General features: G+C 37.7%; 1 protein-coding gene across 4 annotated transcripts in view; it reads right to left on the reverse strand.

Moving 5' to 3' along the window:
- TRAPPC9 (trafficking protein particle complex 9) overlaps window positions 1-15,594 on the reverse strand; it is a 494,648-nt gene that overhangs the window by 263,087 nt on the left and 215,967 nt on the right. For all 4 annotated transcript variants that reach the window (XM_014965614.1, XM_014965611.1, XM_014965613.1 and 1 more), the window contains one exon: window positions 9,217-9,370. In XM_014965614.1, the coding sequence (XP_014821100.1) occupies window positions 9,217-9,370 (154 nt within the window). The remainder of the gene's footprint in view (window positions 1-9,216; window positions 9,371-15,594) is intronic.

The following is a 15,594-nucleotide window of genomic DNA, read 5'->3' on the forward strand; positions in this document are numbered from 1 at the left end:
CAAGTGCTAATATAAAAGCTTAGGCAATATTCAATGTAACACAAATAGTATTTTCCACTCAAACAAATTAATAAATTTCATGTGTAATGCATCAACCAAGATAATATGTATCTGTAAAAGGAACAGCACTGGATTTCATTTTTTTTTTAAATTCCCTGACTTCAGGAAGCCACAAAGTGCTTTGAATCCCATGCAAACATTAGCATCATCTTGTATTTGGCCAAATCTGTATTCAATGGCTTTAGGTACAATTTTGTACCACGAGCCCCTGTCTCAGGGAGGTTGAGAGGAAGAAGGGGATGAAGTAGAGGCTCCTCCTCAGATGCACATACAGCCTACGAGCTCCTGTGTACTTACACTGGAACCCCCTGGCAAAACTTCCATCATCTTTACAGCCCAGCTCATGTTTTCCCAGAAAGGGAGCATCACACAGAAATAAAATTCAAGAGAGAGGCAGGATCCTCTCCGAGACCTGAAAACACTCCTTTCCCAACTTTGCAACCTTCAAATGAAACAACTATAGGTGAAGTGGTGCCCCATCACAATTAAAGGCTCAGCTCCCAGTAAAATCGATGAAGGTTTCAACAAATGACTTCAAAAGTACTGGAATCATCTTCCTCAAACATAGATTTTTAAAAAAGAAGAATATCTGAGCTTTTATAAACAGCTCCCAAATGTGATCAATTCTTCTTCTGCAAAACTCTGCAAAGACAGGCAAATCATCTGACTGATAAATTATGTTCTCATCTGTGTCATTTAAAAGAAAATTAACAAGTACTGCAGATAACTAATTCCTACCACAGGACATCATTTTACAGGCTCTCCAGGAAATTTAAAAGAAAAGTCTTGAAACTCCCGATCAAAATGAGATCTAACAATTAGTGATTGAGACTCAAGAGCTCAAGGAGATGATAGAAGAGGAAAATCAATACACTGTATAGCATTCTCACTTTTTTTTTTTTTTAATATCCTCATTATACCCTGAAAAACGCCTTAAATAGCTTTTTTTCACCCTAAAAGGACTACAGCTGCGGAATCCGCAAACCCAAAAGAGTATGAAAGCTGTAAAGACCATTAAAGAAAAGCACCTATTTGGAAAACTGCAGGCAGCAGGATACCAGCGCAGGAAAACATTCCTGCTGAAAAACGAGACCCAGGACACAAACACAACAGAACAATTCCCATCAACCAAACTATAGGATAGAGAATACCTAATTTGGATTACTTTATAGGTAGAACAGATAAATAATTCTGTTATCGCATCTCTAATGTAAGGAATATAAGTGAGAGGAAACTAATTAAAAGGCAGTATTTAAAAGAAGTTTTAAAACAGAGCGGCTGCCATTAACTGTAACGTTAAACTAACTTAACTGTAATTTACTTACAACTGGCTCACAGTGGTGCCTGGAATATTACAAATTTTTACTGCTTAAAGCTCCATGGAAAGCTTAATGTCTCAGATACCATTATAAAATGACTATAAAATAGGTGATTCTCCATACTTTATCACTGGTAAATGCTATCAAAGCAGATCCATGTATTCACAAGGAAAACACATTTTGCCTTTTCAAATCCAACACCGCTCCAGATTATTTCTGAAACCAACCACTTTTTAGATTGGGTGCAAAAAGTATCCCTAGCTATATCTCAACTGATTAAAAATGACACACCTACACTCCAAACCCTGTGTCACAGAATCACAGAATGATATGGGGTTGGAAGGGACCTCTGGAGATCATCTAGTCCAACCCCCAGCCAAAGCAGGTCCACCCAAAGCAGGTTGCACAGGAACATGTCCAGGTGGGTTTGGAATGTCTCCAGAGATGGAGACTCCACCACCTCTCTGGGCAGCCTCTTCCAGGGCTCTGTCACCCTCAAAGGGAAGAAATTCCTCCTCAGGTTTAGATGGAACTTCTTACGTTCAAGTTTGTGCCGATTTCCTCTTGTCCTGTCACTGGGCACCACTGAAAAAGGACCGGCCCCATCATCTTGACACCCACCCTTTAAGAATTTATAAGCATTGATCATATCCCCCCTCAGTCTTCTCTTCTCCAGACCAAAAAGACCCAAGTCCCTTACCCCTCCCTGTGTCCAGTTTTGGTTCCCCAGTTCAAGACACTGAAATACAGGAGAAAGTTCCCTGGAGGGTTACCAACACGATTTGTGAGGTGGAGCATGCAACATATAAGAGTTGAGAGAACGGGTTTGTTTGGTCTTGAGAGGATAAGAAAGCCTAAGGAGAAATTTTTTGGTTGTCTGTTATAAGAAGAAGGTATAGAGAAGATGAAGCCAGACTGTCTTCTGCCCAGGAAGACCTGGCGGTGCCCACAGCATTCAGTGCTGCCCCATAGGTATGGCAAAATAGACTCAATACAAATGCCAAAATCTCACAAACCAATTCAGAAAAAAAAACACTTTCCCTGGCCAGCAAATCCCCCAAAGTACTTAGTTAACCAGTCCCTAAAATCTTGTCCTCAGAGTATCTAGTCCAGCTTTAATCCTGCTGCCAAGCAGACTCCAAAAATCACTGAACTGGACAGAGCAGCTCGGTGCGGTGGGTAAAGTCTAACCATTCCTAATGGACACAAACAGCATCGAATTTCAGATCATTGATCTTTGCCTCCCAACTGTACACCAGGCAAGTATATAAAATTGCTCATTATAGTGCAAATACAAACTGAACATTGTAGCAAACTCACAGCCTCGGAGATTAAAAGTAACTGAAATAAGCAGTAAGAAAATGTCAGAGGAAAAAGAGTGAAAAGCTTAACTCAAGAGTTTGCCTATTTTCTAAGACAAGCCTTTAGATGTCAATTAAAGCAAAGGAGTTGGAACAGGGAATGCCAATAGACCCTTTATTCTTTGCTCAAAGTGGAACCTGATAAAAGACAAAAGAGTAAGATGTAGAATTTAAAATTAATTTTAAAAAATTGCTCAGATAAACAGAAATGCAGGCTGCTGAAGTTACGTTTGACGTAGCAGGATCCATGTTCTTAGCCAAACCTCCAAACATCTTCATTTGCACAATCAAATGAGCTTCAAAGGGCGCCTCAGAACCAATGAACACACAACCACCAGGTGCAGTTTAAAAACAAGAAAAACGAAAACCTAATTTTTACACAGCAGACACCTTCATTTCGCCTTTCTTTAGCAACAGATTGTATATGATAGAAACTCTTTCATTCCCAAAACCTGAACGAGAGGAAATGAACTAGTTCTTTCCACAAGGAAAACTTTAGTCTTTTATACTATCTTGATTGTCTCATGTGTAGCTGAATACCCACAACTATAAGACATCACCTTATCTAAAACTTACCACTAAAAAAGTCAATAGATTTTAAAAAATGGTTTTGATCTTAAAGTTCCTCATGTTTTTTCTCTCTGTAATGCAGCATTCCCCATCTTGCATCCTTCTAAAAAGATTTATTTTCAATAACATATTTCTCAGTCCCTTTGCAGATAAATACAGGTGGAAGCATGCACATGATCATAAACAAATTAGCAAATGTTCATTAATAAAAGTTCTACTAATGAAAACCAAATATAAATTATTAATGATCACCGCTTACTTGTAGCAGTAGCCTTAGTAATATTTAAAGCTTTCTGCTTGATTATTATTGTGGTACTTTATTATTAAAACTAATTACATGCACTTATTGAGGTTCTTAAATAACAGGTGCTTTTGCAAACAACTGTTGACGGTAAGAAGCTGCATGGAAATGTAAAGCTCCATCCAACTGAAGTATTTCTAAGGAAACCTTTACTGATGTACAAAGTTCCACAACATGCAATAGTCTCATAACCAAAGATTTATAATTACAATCAAGATGAAGTCATCAAAAGCCAAACAGAAAACTCTACCAGTTATCAGTGGTTTGCTCTCAAGCCCAGACAGCGTCTGGAATTTCAAAATTTCAATAATTTCAAAATTCTGATTGGCTACTTAGATGACGAAATACAAAAACATTCAGAAAATGTATGCATTTTGGAAAGATGTCAGTATTCACAAACTTAAGAAATGAGTGAAACTTATGAAAGTCACTTAGATGGAATTCAATGAAGAAAAGTTACGAGTATCACCCAGAAAGGAATCAACAAACCCATAAATGGAAGTTCAAAATAATTATTCAGTCAGTTATGCCGGACCACGTGCAAAAAAATCAATCAGGCACATGACACTTGCAAAAGAAGTCAAGATTATTTCTCAGAGCAAACATCAGAGCTGAAACATGGAAGGTATAGTTTTTGTTCTAGGAGAGACCTCACCTCAACTATTGCTTCCAGCTTTGGATCCCACATATCGAGACAAATACAGCTATACTGCAGAAACCATCAGCAATAGGACTGAAAGAAAATGTGCTTTGGAAAAAAAGTTGGCAATTAGGTTTAAATATAGAAAAGGAAAAACAGAGGAAGGGGCACAGAACACAATTTCAAAAACGTAGGAAAACATTGCAAATAGGACAGGCTTCATATAAATCACAGAAATTAATGCTGAAGTAAGAAAAAAAAGTCTAACTATTAGAAAAGTTAAAAATGGAACATGATATTTAAGGTGGCACTGGAAGTCTCATTTTTCAAAGGCTGGTAGGGCCAGGTTTAAAATATTTTCAAGAAAATGACTCCAAAATGTAATAGTCTCATTTCACTGAAATAGCAATTCTTTCACAATACATTAGAAAATTTCTTTGGCTGCAATCAAACCTGGGGAGAGCGGGAGACAGGGGGAGGAAAGGGAGTTGAGTTTTCAGCATTCTCTTTCTCAGCCCACTGCGGGGTTGCACAAATCACAGAATAATTTATATTGAAAGGCAATTCCGGAGTCACTGTCCAAACCTGTGCTCAAAGCAGGGAAAATATTGAAATTGCATCAGGTTCTTCAATGCCTCATCTGGAATTTTTCAATATCTTTAAAAACATGAATTTTACAGCACTTTTCAACAACCTGTTACACTATTTGATCACGTGGCTTGTGAACAGGATTTTTCCTAGCACCTAACTGGAATTTACCTGGCTGCAACTTGCCACAGTCACCTTGTGATATGCCTTCCTTAAAGAGTCACATATATCTTATTGACTGCTGCAACTCCTGGGCTTTGAGAAGGTTGCCCCTGGAAGTCCATCAGCTCTCCTGGACACCTCTGCTCCTGAGGGCAGGCTCCTGTGCAATTCTGCCTACACAGTTCCCCAAACTCTCCTCCTCAAGTTCAGAGTCATTATCATGGAACTAGAGAATGGTTTGGGTTGGAAGGGACCTTAAAGATCATCACGTTCCAACCCCCCTGCCCTGGGCAGGGACACCTCCCACCAGACCAGGTTGCTCCAAGCCCCATCCAGCCTGGCCTTGAACACCTCCAGGGATGGGGCATCCACAGCTTCTCTGGGCAACCTCTGCCAGGATGTCACCACCACCAGAGTGAAAAAATTCCTCCTGATATCTAATCTAAATCTCCCCTCTTTCAGTTTGAAGCCCTTATCCTTCATCCTATCATTACACACCCTTGTAAAAAGTCCCTCTCTGGCTTTATTGTATCCCCCCCCTTATCCTGCTACTTGCCTTCCTCACTTGCCTTGGAATATTAAACTCCTCAGGGCAAATGAAGCCAAGGCTGCCATCAAACCTCACCCCTCTAATGGGATCTTCATGATTTTCGAGTAGCAGGTTCCTCACTGCATGTGCCAAGTCAAGCCACCCAGCACCTGTCCACAAAAATTGTCCTAAAAAGTACTCCAGAAATCTCCCCATTTGGAAGACTTCTTTCAGTTGTTCAAGGAAGAGTCTATCCTGCTTTGCTTCTTGATTAAGTGGTTTGTAACAAATGCCCAACGCACCACTCTGTTGGAGTCTTCTGTCCTTGATCCAAAAGCTTTCAGCTGGCCCATCCCTCATTTCCTAACAATCCCCTGTGCACTTCGACCATCGTTCTGCACAGGAGAGAACAACCCCTCCTCATCATCTCTGCCCAACCTTCCTAAATAGCCGATACCGACCTGTCAGCACACCCTAGCAAGTCTGCTGGCAGAGATGTTCTTACCTCATCTCACCAGGAAATGCACCCAGAGCTAGAGGATGGGGAAAGGCTGTTCATTAAAGCAGCTGTGAGAGCTATGACAAACTAAAATAGATATAAAACCAAAGCATAAATAACTTCTTGGTGCTCCCCATGGACAGACCTTTCTGTGTTTCCTACAAAAAAAACCCCTTCCACTGTCTGAACTTTAATAAATCTTTGCTCATTCTTCTAAAAATGAGGGTCACCTGCAAGTGACCAATTTCTCTGAAATAATTCTGAATGCATTTAAATTTCTGAAGTCAAAATGTAGCTGGCACAAATCAATGGATTACTCCGAAGAGTAATAATCTGTGGTGGGTCTAACAGAGAGCGTGTGAAGACCATGAAGAGAAATTTAACCTGCCCTTCATCTTCCACATGGGAAATGCGATGTTTCTTATCACAAGATTTTGATGAAGTCAGGCACGAAATATCAGTAAAAGGATGAAAATCTTAGAGCACTCAGCAACAGACACAACGCTCTATAAACTTTAAAGGCTTTGATCCATGAGTCAGAATGTATAGAAGATCCCTGAAGAAACTATAGATTTTGTTTAAAACTATTTAGAAAATGTGAAGAGAAGCATAATTAGAAAATATTAGCCAACTTAATGGTACATATGCTCTGTCTGTTCAAATCCTGTGTTGAAACAAACCCCAGTTGTTAAGCTGATACCAGATGCCATCTAACAGATGCTTAAAAAACTAGACAGCATGTTCTTAATTTAAATGATCTCAATACACCTATAATCTCAAAGATACACTAAATTGCATCACTCCAAATTTCTTCTTAATTGAAACACTAAGCTTTCCCATAAGAAGGTCTATTTTCTTAATAATTTTCATTCTATCAAAAATGTACAAGGGTTGAATTGAACAATATGCTGTGTTATCACTTGAAACCCTGAATATTCCAATGGATAAAGTCATAGAAAATGGACTTTACATACTGGAAAATAATTCTGGTGCTCCTCAAGACCTCTATTACAGATAGAACCTGAAATCCTCATCCTTTGTGAACTGTTTTTGGCCCTCACAGGCTTATCATACAACGAGCTTTTCACTGCACTCAATGTAATCCACCCACTTAAAATGTGAAGCCTCTGTTTATGTGATGGTTTCATATGGTGTCAACCAATAAAGTAAGAATTTAAGGAACTGCAATATATAAATATATATATATACACAGCCCTTCCTCTGTAAACAATGTAAGATTACTTAGAATGAAACTGTGAACTGCGTTCTCTAAAATAGACATTCCTCTTCTCATGCTTGTGCTTGGCAGAGAAAGGTTATCAGGAGAGCTCAAAGGTGGGAGACATCAAATAGATGACTTGGTCTTACCATTCAAAAGACTTTTGCAAAAATGCCTTCTCTAGTAAGATATATAAGCAACCATATCCCTTTGTGTTTTTGCAAATAGTTTTTTATCTCTTGGCTGCATTCAGGAAGGAAGGAAAACAAGGTTTATGCCACTGAGCTATCCATCCATCGCTCCGTTTGTCTGTCCATCAGTGTGTCTGAAATAAACTCTGCTGGCCCGTGTCAAAATACTCTGGCAGGAGGACAGACGTCTCAAACAACGTTTCTCAAACTTAGCAGAAGTGAGAGGACAAATTTCTTTTTTACTGATTCCCATCTAAATGTTGCTGTAAGAAATAAAAGGGTGAGAAAGATGGGCTCTAGTTGGGAGATGAAACCTGGAAAACAACGTACATGTTTCTTTAAGAATTTTTAAGCAGACGTGCAATTCCTTGCCTTTCATCAGAATAGTTTTAGTTCTAGGAACAAAGAGAACATTCATGACAAATCTTAAAAACACTGAAACAAATGCTTGCACTGAATTTAAGACAGAGAATTCATGCATTGTTCTACTGGTTTTCTAAGACACTGACTTACATATCAGCCATGATAATTTTGGTATCAAAACGGGGTTTAAATACAGAACACAGAATGGATGTAAACAGTGTTGCTCAGCAACAGAAATGAATGAGGATCTATTTTTAGACCCTGACAAAATTATTACAACTATGCATTCAATTCCAGCATAAGAATTCAACTATGCTATCAAAGAATATTTATATCTTTCCATAACAGAAATTTTCTAAGTGAGTTCTGGTTAAATATTGACATTTTTGCATAAACGGAACTCGTTCTGAAATGCAGCTTAGGGAGCCTGGACAGAACCAGGCACTAGGATTATGTCTCAGGTCTTGCCTTTTGACAATTTATTTAATAACTAGCAATGAAAAAATCATTTCAGATCACTAGATAAAAGTACAATTAAAAGTACAAAAAGACATCTCTAAAGCTAAGCCTTGATTTGATTGCCACTCTTCTCTCATTTCCTGCCACCCACTATCACACCAATTGGAGGATGATCTGAGTGAAAAATATGAATCTCCTGGAAGATGCTGAGTATCACACATGGCCTGGGGGGCTGGTGGCTGCACAGAACTTCTCCCCAATGAAAATCATGAAAAAGTGTACTTTCAACAAACCAAGCACAAGATTTTTTTTATGGAAATCGTGAAGTTTACAGCAACAGAGTTTATTTTAACTCTCAATTGAATGTAATTTCTTATTAATACTCATAAGGCAATATTTTACTGCATTTAGAATTATTATGGGGATTTTATGTTTAGGATGACTAAGCCATAATGCGAGTCCTTTCTAAGCCTGAAAAAGGCTACCCAAGATTAGATATATTACTAAATCTGTAAAGAGGACTTGGAAATAAAGTATTCTAATACGTTCTGATTTGCTCAAATTTAATTAAATATATGAAAACTCTCTAAATCCAGTTTCACATATTTCTTTATGATTCAGTTACTCAGTGTGGGGGAGAAAAGAAAAATTTGACCCTATAAAACTTCTATTCATCAATCCTACCTATACTTCCTCAGTTCCCTAAAAGCTGGAAAAAATACACAGGGTTTGTGGCAGGCTCAATGACTCAGAAAAAAGCCATTATAGTAAGACCCAAGCATCATCTAAATAATATACAGCACAATTAACCTTAAACAGTCTATAATTATGATAAGCTGCATAGTTCTAATTACTTTTCACTAACACTTCTATAAAGTGAGTTGAATTCTAAAATAAAATGTGTCATAGGGCATCTATTTATATATTTTTAAAGCAAGTATTTATGAAAGGATATAATTTTCCAGCAAATATCCAGCTTGCTGTTAATCTCCAGACCTTTTGCTTGTTGCCTCTCTTCTTCCAGCTGCTTTGTATTCGCAAACTGTGTCCCATCAGCAGGGGATTCTGGGAAGTTCTCAAAATTGAACTTGTCAACTTGGATAGCCATACTGCAGCAAAAGAAAGAGAAAAAAAAAAAAAGAAACAAACAGGATTTTTACTATAACAGTTTTACAGATATTACTTCTGCAGACCAATGTGAAACCAAGCACTAAAATATTGGTATATTTGTCTCAGTGGCATCTAGTCTGCATACTAATGCTATCTAAGCCCCGTGATTTATGCTACTGAAAACAGAAGTATAAGTCAATCAAAGATGGTAAGATTTAAAAAAAAAAAAATCATCAATCAACATCTTAATGCCTGTGTGAGTGGTGCTCAAGACATCTCTTTTGCAGTTCCAACCAGTTGACCTTATTGTGGTTCCGTAGAGGTTCAGCTGCCATCACTCTTGCTACGTAAATGCTCCTGCTGTAAAAAAAGCAACAAGACTGGGCCAAATGCTGATAAATATATTATTTAGAGTAGTCTACTAATCCCTACCTATCCACAAGTGAAGCAAAATATTATATACAAAAGTGTCTCCTTTACTGAAGAGTAACACATTTAAAAAGCCATGCGCACTCCACTGGTTTTATGAACCAACTTCACATATTTTCCTTTAAAATTTCCTTACAAAACTCAGGAAGGAAAGACAAACTGACCACAATATTAGAGCCTAAATGCGGCCCTTGTCTTTTCCTTTGAGGAGATACTTGCATCTTGCTTAATGTATCTTCATGAATTACAGGCAATATTAATTTCAATATCATCGTATAATTCATTGGTAGTAAATGGTTAAATAATTGCTTTATTAAATGTACAGTAAGGCATAAAAGCAAATTAAATTAAATATATTACACTATAATGCATACTAAATACTTATATGTTAAACCAGAATCACTAATCTAATCTAAAAGGGAATTTAGACCAGCTCACATCACATGAAATGTGGTTATAGCAGATCTAATATAGTGTGCTGCCAAAACAGCTTTAATTTCCTGAATCATCTGAAATAGAAAAATAATTAGAGAAGAATTAAAATATATTGCTCTTGAGATGACTTTGCACTTAAGGAAAACAGAAGACCAAGCAACAGCTTTGAAAGCCGTTTGATTAAATGCAACCACAATCTAAGAAGGGGTATGGGAAGGGCATTTCACAAAAAACACAGGATTACTTTTATTCCTTTATCTATTTCTACATACAGAGGGGGAAACATTCCGTAACTATTGCCAAAAGGAAAACACTAGGAACAAAAGTCAACAAGAAAGGGCTTTGAAATCCCCCCAGACCAGAAGAGATTTTCTATAATTAGCATTAATTTAAGAGAATTTTGACCCTAAAAGAAAATACAAGGCAATTACGAGAACAAGGAAAAACCTAGAGTTTATGATGTTGACTGTGGAAAGATGAATTCAAATGGGTCCATCACGCTTCACCCTGAGCAAAAACTGACATCTCAGGAGAAGCTGTTAATGTTCCAAAAGTACCTTCATCATTAAAATGTACAAACAGAGCTCCGAGACAAAGGTGGCACAATTACTGTTTCCCTGAGCTATGCTGATCTTCACATTTCAAAATCAAAAAAAGGCAGAGGAATTAATCTCTTCCTCTCTAAGGGGTGTTTTTGTTTTGGCTATTTTTTTTCTACAGCAAGAGATCATTAAGAGTTCTTCATTTGCATGCAAAGACCATCACGTGCTGGGCATGTAAAAAGCTGACATGAGCTACAAAAGCGTATCACAGGAACTGCAGGAATCAAGTCAGGAATAAAGAAAAACACCTAAATACAATCTGTAGAGGGGATTTTAAATAAAAAATACCAGGCCTGAAACTAAGACTAACATCATCAGTCCTTACTGGCACTGAAGTATGACTCGATTCTGCAAATGCCTGTGGAGTTTCTTGGATTTTGCCTGGGAAATGCATGTGGAAGACAGAGACGCAACTGGAACATCGTGGAATCATTTTTGCTTTTGTTTTTGAGATTATTTCATCACTGTGGTACGTGGGCAGACACACACTCACTACTCTGTTTCCATTATATACACAGCACTGCTGAAATTCTCACATAAATACTCATAGTTAGTTACCTATAGTCCTATTTCGACAGCAAATTGTCTTAGTTCCGAACAGTCAAACATATTTAGAGTCCATCTCCCAACGGATCTGGAAACCAGCTCTCATCTAATTAATGTGCCACACTTTTCTAAATGAATGATATATTAGAGAAACATTCCTGCCTAACAATATTTAATATTTAATTGAGGGCATTCAGATTGCATTCTTCTGTTAATGGATCATTACTGGCAATATGGTAATTTTTTTTTCTGGAAATTAAATATGCATGTAAGCACTTTTTACCCCACCAGTCTGCAATAAATCCACACCAGTTTCAGGAATGCAGCCTTGATTGCTCTTAACAACGGTTCATTGTACAGCTCTGTTAAAATAACTTTTTATTAAGCTCTAAGGTATGGAAAACTTAAGTGAAAAGAGGCTCCTAGTACTCAGAACCTCTACTAATTTTTCAAATTTTTTAACTATGTTTTTATTTGTACTGTGTAAATGTTTAGCACGGTGACACCCTCATGTCACAGAAGATACAAAACCACCCCCGAGAACATACTTGTTAGGTAGAAAGTGAAGAGGTCTGAGTAAAAGAGAACCACAGAGAGAAAAATATCACACAACACAATATTATGAATACAGCAGTAGGCAGAATATATAAATGCAACAGAGATAAAATAAAATTTTTCAAGACCATAGTTACACTCAAAGTAAAGCATGACAAAATTAAATCCTAGCTCTTTTTCTTAAACAAATACGCCTTTTATCATCAGTATTCTGCTTCCTCTAGTGCTAAAAATATTCATGTTGGGTTTCTTCTCTGCATTTTTTATCAATAATGTTGCTCCAGTATTTATTCCTCAGCCCATGGAATGTGTAGTAAATTGGAGGGCTTTACACAAAAATCAAAACAGAAAATAAATACCGTAACCTAAATCAGTCACTCAACCTTCAAAATTTACCCCTACACAAACACAGCTCCTTTGCTTCTCTCCCAACGTGCTGATTTCTCCCATCTCAAAGATGCATTTCACCAATCAGGTAGCAATAAATGGACCAACAATTCCTGGAGCCAAGTGACTGACGGAGAAAACGGATAAACCAGACCAAACCAGACACTGGGTTACAATCACCAACTAAACTGGGATTTGTCAATTTTTAAGTGACCTGTAGAGATCACATGGGCTTTACCCTAGAAGAAACAGAAGGCAGTGAAAGGCAACCTCTAGAACATCACCCAACTTTGACGCTGCGCATCAGAATAGCGTAAATAAAATGTATTTTAGCTGTAAAAGTCTCTCTCCACTTTAATTTCTGTTGTAATCTACAGTTATTTTACAATCTATGGTTCTTGTCTCAAGTTCTGTGCACCTCTTTCCTCCCCAAATTTGTTCTTGTTTGCTGTGATTCACAAGAATACATAGAACCTATATGGAAAGAAGTAAAAAAAGACCATTCAGATTGGAACAGGCACTCAATTTATTACAAACAGCCAGGGTAACTACGGCTTGTGTTCTGCAAGGGTAACTGTATACACACTACCTCATCCTTCACAGTAATTACATATCAGGGAAAACACAAAAGATCTTAAAACGCAAAAGTTTAAACATGTCCTTGCTTCAGGAATTTCACTTTAACCTTCTTTGCCTCATGGGTAGGTACCCAAACATCCTACACGAAGAGTTCTCAATAAATCATGAGATATTTGTATAAAAACACTGCATTATGTAAAAATATTTAACAGCCAATCCTGCAAATGCAAAACAGGTTTTGTTTCTCTCTGGCTAACCTTGCTCGAGCGGGAGGAGGGATAAAGTACCAACAGTTTTCATGAATAATGAAACGATCGTGTTATAAAACTACCGGGTTTTGTCATGAAATGAGCCCGAGCCGTTGTGACAGCTACTCAGACAACCCAGCATCGTTACAGGGATGCAAATTATTCAAATACAAATTAAGCGAAGGCAGTGGAAAAGGTCAGCTCATGGGCAATGCTGATGATAGGTCTGCGCGGTATCGTCTCACGTCACCTGTCAGGACGACTTACGGGGGGAAAAAAATGACAAACTTTCTGATGGTGCAGCAGACATTTCAATGACAGTTTATCTAAAAGTCCTATTAAAGTAACAGCACGGATTTATTAAAGACACCGGACAGATCATTTCAGCATTTCTCAGAAAAGGAGTTTCAACTTTACTGGAAATCCTACTCCGTCCCGACAACAAAACGCAGAGCGGAAAGGACTTTATCTCAAGGAAAAAACCCTTCCTTTCGATGGCATCGTGACTACTCCTTAAGCCAGAGGTTCCACACCCCTCCTCACTAAAGCAGTGCCAGTTCAAATTGAGCAACACCAACAGCTTCACACAGGTGGGGAGCAGCAGATAAAATTTATAGGTGTATTATTGCCCGTAGCGCTATAAACTCCTGCCCTCACTCCTCAGAAGGTCCCCAGCACACCCTGTCCCCCAGCGATGCACCTCAGCTCTCTGGATGTCCTCCCCTCATATAAAAGGATGAATCCATAAAGTGAAATTAAGGATGTCACACTCTCCAAAAAGAACAGGGTTAAAAGCAGGCATGGTATTAAAAGAAAAGCAGCGATCTGGTTGCCGTAATTAGATTTCATCTTTCATTAAGTAAATAAAATACTGCTGCTTGGGTTGGAAGAATAAAAACTAGAGTTAGTCTTTATTCAATTATCTTTAGGAAGAAATGATATAACAGGAACCCAAACCCTCTTCCTCATGGGTAACTACCTATTTAAATACTATCATCCACAGATGAGTTTGCAAGCTGCTTCCATAATGAAGCTGAAAGGAGGCAGTTGGAGACTTTATTCAATATTATGCTTCTTGTTCATCCTCCTTTCGTATCTAAAGTAGACAGCAGGGACACAGAGCCAGAGCATATTACTACTACTTATGCAAAATGCTTATGTGTATGAATAATCCCTGCATAGGCGATGACTTGAAATTTTAGGAGAAGCTAGAAGAGAGGATACGCTTGTTCCTGCTTTCACGGGAGGGGAAAAAAATGCATAAAGACAAGACTACTTTAAAAAAAGAAACTTCACCTGTTTCTTCCATTGTGTAATCTCAGTAATAACATTTTTATAACATCATGTTTCAGGCACACACGTCCTAAATACAAGTTCTGCAGTTCATATTAAAAAATGACGTAGTGCCCCCTCCCAGTATACAATAATTTATAGGCAAAGAAGGACCTCAAGAATCAAATCTCGTGAGATGAATGAGCGTGTCACTGGATGAAAATGAGACAGTAAAGTAATCCAAATTAACATATACCTTGTGTTTACTTCTAATTATTTCACTGCTTTACAAGTGCAATCTATATTTCATTCACTACTCTAAAATACAACTGTAAAAATAAGTAGCTCAAGAGACCCATAAGTAATGATCTCTCCTCCTGGCCTAAACCTGACTTCATAAAGAAAAAGGATTGCTTTAATATCTGAACTATGCAGAGCAAAAGATAAGTCTTTCCATTAATCTTGCAAAGGTCAATTAAATTAAAAAATTTGCATTTAGAACTTAATTATTTATTTAAAATAACTGAAGAGGAGATAAAAGTCAAACCGTAGTGCTGAAGCCTGTGAAATTCATCAGCTTATACTTATCTGATCCACAATATTTCAGATGATAAAAAGTTAAACTAGTTCCACTGTATATAATGCAATATTTGAAAATGGAACAGTGTTAAGAGATAGCTGGCTACATAAATCTTCGGTTTAAATGAGATTATACCGTGCATGCTGAGAATCTGCCTTTTTAATTCCTAACTCCAAATCTGAAAACCGTAAACTGGAAATGAAGAGGCATAACAATTAGCTTCAACTTGCCTCTTTTTGCACTTGCCCGTTTAAATAATTTGGACTTCTACGGCAATCGCCCTGCAGCAAAACTGTTAGCTACTTAAGGAAACAAGAGATTTGAACTAATAATAATAATAATGATAATAGCCTACTCCATAAATACAGCAATTTCTATAGGGGGTATAAGAAACTAATAGCCAATAGTCGTTTGCTCCATTAGGAAATCTAGAAAAGCCTCAGTGTGATAATGCTCGAAGCCTGAGTTGAATATCCTCCCTTCATTTATCGCAGCTGAACCACGCAAGGACTGTAATCCTGCCTTTATCCAAAATAATGCCACACCATACCTCCTGCCTCTCTCTCAGGGGAATATTAATAATCAGAGAA

The sequence above is a fragment of the Calidris pugnax genome, unplaced genomic scaffold (genome assembly GCF_001431845.1).
Source record: "Calidris pugnax isolate Ruff unplaced genomic scaffold, ASM143184v1 scaffold41, whole genome shotgun sequence".
In the NCBI taxonomy this organism is placed as follows: domain Eukaryota; kingdom Metazoa; phylum Chordata; class Aves; order Charadriiformes; family Scolopacidae; genus Calidris; species Calidris pugnax.